Source organism: Cloeon dipterum, chromosome 3 (genome assembly GCF_949628265.1).
Source record: "Cloeon dipterum chromosome 3, ieCloDipt1.1, whole genome shotgun sequence".
NCBI classification, from domain to species: Eukaryota; Metazoa; Arthropoda; class Insecta; order Ephemeroptera; family Baetidae; genus Cloeon; species Cloeon dipterum.
The window spans coordinates 33267626-33273712 of NC_088788.1; the positions used below are offsets into that span (position 1 = coordinate 33267626).

Sequence of the window (6087 nt, forward strand, 5' to 3'; positions counted from 1 at the left end):
GAGCCACCGAGCAAATGCAGCGTAAAGATTGCAACATTGCCATGTGGGTTTCTGGTCATTCAAGCGGTCTGATTTCGTGCCCACTTGGGCATGCGTGCACCTCGAAGATGCTTTATTTGATTAATAAACGATTTGGTTAAATGGTTTGTTTCCTCCTTCCAATTGAGCTCAATTCCCTGCCAACATAGTTTTCTAAGCAGCAATAAACAATATCAATGAAACGTTTTTATATATAACGATTATTTTTGTAGATTTAGGCGGAGGGATTCGATTGGGCAAATCCTTTCTTATTGTTAGCAAGAAATAAAAATCATTGCATAAAACGATTTAGTTTTCTATAAAAACCTATTTAATACATATCTACGAAATTGATAAAATATTAAGTATTTTCTTGGTATTTTGAGATTTACATTATTCCTTGACATCAATATCTGCTGACATGCCCTGCACCCCGAAATTCATCTTTTCAAATAGACCCCTCGATGCTTTGTTTTCAACAATTACGGTTGCAAACGGCACTAATCCTTTTTGCCCTATGAGCTTGATAATGTGGGCCAACGCAATCTCCGCGTAACCCTTTCTCCGGTGCTCAGGAACAGTCTGCAAAAGCCCGACCTCGCCACTCTCCCTGTGCATGACCATTGAAGCGAGTTCCTCTTCTCCTCGGCTATTTTTCACGAAAACGCCGACCGTCAGGTTCAATTTTATCGTATTCAACACGTATGGCGTGTATTCTTCGTCAAAGATGGGCCAATTTTCGCACAGGATTTGCAAATGTTGCTCTCCTAGTGGCCCTACACGGACGTTTTCTGGTAGCCTAGAAATTTTGTACAAGGTTTTTTATACATTAATTTTAGATTCAGTGTCTTACTGGGGTAGCTGGTAATCCATCGCTTTCTCTGAAGGAAGGTAAAACGTGAAGCATCTTTTTTCGATGTCACCGTAGAGTTTGCATCCTTTATTTGTCAATATTTCTCTTAACATCGGAACATTTCGCTCCAGCACAGCGTAAAAGATCTTAATCCGCTTCCAATCAATTAAGTTTGTAGAAATAGCAGCGTTTTTAAGTGCCTCTTGACCTTCCTCTGTTGCGTAAATGGCTGCAAGCATTTTATTTCCTTCCTAGAAGATGTTTTTATAATGTTTATCTGCCAAAACCAACAAAAAATGCATCACAACAGGTCCATCAGCCAAGCAAATTGCAGACCCATCCCTCCAGTCTCCGTTCACGGTGAAAATACGAACTTTCAGGCCAGGAATATGTCTTTCCCAATTTTTCTGTATCTTAATCCATTGGTGTGGCTATTGTTTGAAGATTTAATTCAGTTTATTTATATTCTTTTCAATGATAGAATTAAACTCACCACCACCGTGTCAGGAAGTTTACTTTCAAGAACTTCAAGAAATTTTGGAATATTTTCCAACGGCACCTCTTTCAATCGAAAATCAGCCATGATCTTGATATGAATAGTATTTTGAAACTGTTATTTGAACCGCAAAGTAGCGCCTACACGAAGACCTTTTGAAAAGAAGCCACGACTGTGCGAGTGCATGTGTATTCTTGATAAGCAATGATAAGGAATGACTGTGCACTCTCTTTGGCCTCGACTAATTGTAAGTCACTGAACATGTTGAAAATTCAAGGTTGGTCGATTTATTCTTAAAATTATGACTCAATTTACCCGAATGAATAAGTTTTTCCATTAGAAATTCTGCTCGCTTTTTGGCTATTTAATTATGAACAAGAAATCTGTTCATCTATATTGTTTAGAATTTTCTAATTGATTTTTAGATAACACAAATTTCTTAATTAAAGAAAAAGAATTTTCGAAATTTAGATTTTATTCAATTTTTTACTAAGGTGCCTATTTTACAGATATTTCTAAGCTAAAAAATTATTCTGATTACTTATTTAAACTCTTAACATTAACTCCATGACCTGTATATTGTAATGACGCAAAATGTTCTGAGGCGATTCGAAGAGAATTTGCATTGTAAAGCAAACAAATATCGGGCGAAATTAGCTCTCAGCTGGCATCTGTGTGGTGTCCAATCTGTTTCCACCCGGGATTCGCACAGCGTGTGTGTTGCGATCGTGCATTAGCATCAGCATCGCACATGTACAACACAGCATATCAGGGGCGAATAATCGCGAATAAAGAGGTCGCGAAAAATACGATTTTATGAGAAAGACACGCGGGGCCGTTCACTGCATGATCAATAATCAATTTAGACCGGTTTCCGCAGATAACAATAAAACAATGAATGCAACTTTATTATGAGGCAGCGAGGAAGAGCGGCAGCGTTTTCTGCGATGCTTATCTTTTGCACATCACGCTGCGGCCTGGCTTTGGCTGGACGGACGAGCGCGGCGCAGCTCTGGCGCAATAAATCCAGAGCGTGCACCCATCTATCTCGCTCACTCGCATCCGCGTGCACTGCACCACACCAGACACACACACACACACTCTCACACACACACACACACTCGATGCCGGAGCAGCCCGAACGCCGTCGGCTAATTTTGCAGTCGCGGCTTGTAAATTACTCGCGCTGCATGTTGCTTTGATCGTCAAAGGGTGCTCCCTCTCCAAAGATGCACTGCACTCTCGAGAATTATGCCAATTATGAGCCGGCGTACGGCTCGAGTTACCACTTCAGGCCCACCCGCCCGCCCAGCTTTTCGCGTTGCTTTTAGTTTTGTGGAAAACGCTCGATATTAGCACCTGGCACGAGATCTTTTGATGCACCCTTGTTTCAACCTGTCAAAGTGGATTAGGTCTGTTGCTTTTCAGCATTTAAGTTAAGTCTAACGTTTAAACTTACTAACCAGATCAAGACCTTTCAGCATCCAGATTTTGAAAGAGCAAAATTTTTATGTAACTGGCTGCATTTACGGCATTTGCGACCGTGTTAGTCGACGGGAGGCGCTCAATAAAACCAAATCTGGTTCCTGAGCGCACAGAAGGCTTCCAAAGGGTCAAATTGCACATTTTGTACAAGCTCTTGAATTGGCCGTTCCAAGATCGAACAAATACAGAGCCCGTCAGACATCGTTTAAATGGCTCCACAAGGGAATTAATAATTTCTGATGCCAGGGTTCGATTTCTTTACTGTTCTGATGGTCTTATCTAACCTCAGGGTCGGGCCCTAGCATGTTCCAAGCATAAAAAACTAACCAATCGTGCAATTTTAATTTTCTCGATGTTTACCCAAACTCTAAAACACTCGTTTTAAACACCTGTATCTAAAAAGCTGAAGGTTTTTATCATCCTGAATATTTCTAGGCACTACATACTCATATAGGGAACAATTTCAAAACAAAATTTTGATATAATTTAAAGGGGCCGTTTTTGAGATTTTCTAAATTTAATAATTCACTCAATTACTTAAATTTGCAGTTCCAGAAATTTTGAAGTTTTTGACCGTTGAAATAGGCAACTTTTGGCATAAACTTCGAGATTTTAACTAACTAGCTTCATAAGATCTCGAGACATTATCTTAAGGTCTTAAGAGATTAAGACCAGATCCAGTGCCAAACCAATTCTACTCGTGAATCCTTTTTGCCGATTTTTTAATTCCCTCAATACCAGCGGGGCAGTCAAAAAGAAACTTTTCATTTTAATATCTGGAATTTTCTTTTCCTTTGTGTACGGTTTTATTTTTTTTTTAACAAAATTTGACTTTTGGTGAGTTTTAATTAGAATGACTCCGCCAAAAGTTAAAAAATCAAAGAGGAAAATTAATTTGCAAGCAATGCAATATTTCATAAGATCTTTTGATATCGTTACAGCCGAGTGTGTTTCTTTGGTGGCACGAGACTGCATTTACGTGTGTCGCGCGACGCGGCAGAAGTGACACTATATACCTGAATGCCTGCACATTATAATGTGTGTGTGTGTTGTGTTTCGCAATTCATTTTCTTTACTCCACCGCCGGTGTGGCGTACACACTGGAGAAACGTGTACGGCGTAGGTTTAAATTCACTTGCATGTCGGCGGTGCAAAAGTGTGCGTCGTCGGTCGGGAAAGTATGCTGAATAGCCTGTATGGTCGCAATTTGCGCAACGGCTGCTGCTTTTTCTGCGGCAGACGTCGACACTCGAGCACTCGCCGGCCGTCTCTCCCTTTTTTCCGACTTTTTAGTTAGTCTGCCGCTTCCTTTTTTGCCCTGTCTGCTGCTCGCAGTCGCCTTTTCCCCCTTTCAGTTTCAGACTTTGCGAATAGAATGAAAGGACGCGCGCGAGACGTGCTTGCCTCTGCCGCCGCCGCGGAGAATAAGGAATTGCTCCAGAGTTTAGGCTGCGCAGCGCAACAACTAGTTGATATGATTCCGAAGGGACGCGTGCGTTTCAAACTTTCCCGAGCTCAAGTCTTAACTCGCCGCTCGCTGACTGAGCGGAAAGAGTGGGACCTCAAAGTTAAAGTTCGCATTCAATTTCTGAAGTTACTTTATTCGTTTCAAGTTTTGCTACGACTGCAGAACCAATGATTCCGCTTGAGAAATTTATTGGCACTACGCAGTTAGTGTCATACCCTTTGAAACGTCAAAGAATAATAAATAAGATATGGGGAAATTATCTCTGAAAACCGTGTTTCAAATGTAAATCTCAGAAATCTAAATTTCGTTGGAATCAAACTTCAATTTCTAGAATCTACACAGTTAAAAAATTAGCAGACGATTTTTTTTAGGAAATAATTATCTCAGATTTGACTTAAACTAGGTGGCTGGGAAATTTTTTTGAGGTCAAAATTGAGAGCTGTAAACTGTTGATGGAAAACCCCTAAAAGACAGTGTATTTTTACATTATTTTAAACAAGGAAGAATAGTTCTAATATTTTCCTAGAGTTGTAACAGTGGACTTTATTTTTTGAGGTCGTGTTTTTTTTAGACAAACAACGAAAAATTAATTAAGATAATAGGGCTCCAGGAACTGTGTTATTTTTCTCTCTTTCATTGTTCATCAGAGAGTTGGAGACGTTTTCTGTACCAAGGAAGTTTTCAAACGGATTCCTCATAATTGAATTGGACGGCAGAAACCCACATTTTCTGAAATTTTGCGCGACCAAATCAAAATACAAGCATTTGTTTATGAGATCATAAATATAATTGTTGCATTAATTATTCCTTATCAAAGGAATCATATAAAAATCAATATTTGAAACAGACTTTAAATTGTTTCTTCAAATCCTAATTTTAAAATTAAATAGGTTTTATGTTCAATTGAAAAACAATATTATTTTCATTCCACTCTTCTGTCAAGAGAAAAAACTTCAATTCTCGATCAGAAATTGATGACGTACGGTTTCAGTTAGCTTGTTAAACCAGTTGAGGTAAAGCGTGCGTTTTGAACAAAAATAAATAAGAGCAAAGCTTTACTAAAGTGGAATAAATGCATGCAAGAGCTTTTGCCTTCAAATACGTTGTTATGAAATATCAGGTTTTCTCAGGATCGCTTCTGTTTCGCTGTGTGTTGTATGCAAATTCATAAATTGCAATAAAACGCGCGTTGCAGTTGCAGGCTGCGCACGTTGCAACGGAAAAATGAGCGGCCCCGCGATGAATAATGGAGACATGCAACACAGTTATAAATTTTCGAATGCACACACGCGGTCTCGTCGTTATATTTCATTGTATGCATAATAATGGCGCGGCTGATGCACGCACCGTGTGTGTTTATTGTGTGTGTGTGTGTGCAAATGTGAATGCACTCTGTCGGCGCGTTGCGCTGGGGGCTGGGGGGCTGCATGGTGCTTTTGCAATGCAATCGATAGTGGCGGCCACGAACGTAATGCACGTCTCTCAATATTGTATAAAATTTCCCCGCCGCCGCTGCCGCCGAGCGTCAAGTGCGCATATTTATTGTCTTTAGATCTTAATTTGATTAAAATAATAGTCGAGAAATGATTTATCTCGCGGCAAGATGAGTTCTGAGAAAGTCGTCGCTTGTGTGCATAAATAAATTCCAGCGGCCAGAGATTTCATATTTAAAATACGTATAACGAACGATGCCACACACCGCAGCAGCAATTATTTTAAAAGCCGTACATGACAATGTGACCGCGTTGTCGCCGCCATACACTCTTA

At 40.0% G+C, this 6087-nt stretch overlaps 1 protein-coding gene across 2 annotated transcripts; it reads right to left on the reverse strand.

Annotated features, from left to right (window-relative positions):
• Positions 1 to 318: 318 nt before the first annotated feature.
• On the reverse strand, positions 319 to 1705 carry LOC135940569 (uncharacterized). 2 transcript variants are annotated; one of them, XM_065485503.1, is made up of 4 exons: positions 1365 to 1705; positions 1180 to 1302; positions 872 to 1122; positions 319 to 817 (listed from the first exon to the last, which is right to left on the reverse strand). In XM_065485503.1, exons 1-4 carry the CDS (start codon positions 1452 to 1454, stop codon positions 412 to 414), a joined length of 870 nt encoding a protein of 289 aa, XP_065341575.1. In that variant the 5' UTR covers positions 1455 to 1705; the 3' UTR covers positions 319 to 411. The 2 variants fall into 2 exon arrangements, with proteins under 2 accessions (XP_065341575.1, XP_065341574.1); XM_065485502.1 differs by having other exon boundaries at positions 1177 to 1302; positions 1365 to 1689.
• Between the last annotated feature and the right edge of the window lie 4382 nt (positions 1706 to 6087).

Excerpts from the sequence above, each read along its gene's own strand:
- LOC135940569 (XM_065485502.1), bottom strand. The coding sequence starts at position 1,454 with ATGGCTGATTTTCGATTGAAAGAGGTGCCGTTGGAAAATATTCCAAAA. Across the intron at positions 1,303-1,364 it reads AACTTCCTGACACGGTGGTG|CCACACCAATGGATTAAGAT; the intron begins GTGAGTTTAATT and ends TTCAAACAATAG. Across the intron at positions 818-871 it reads ATGGATTACCAGCTACCCCA|GCTACCAGAAAACGTCCGTG; the intron begins GTAAGACACTGA and ends CAAAATTTCTAG.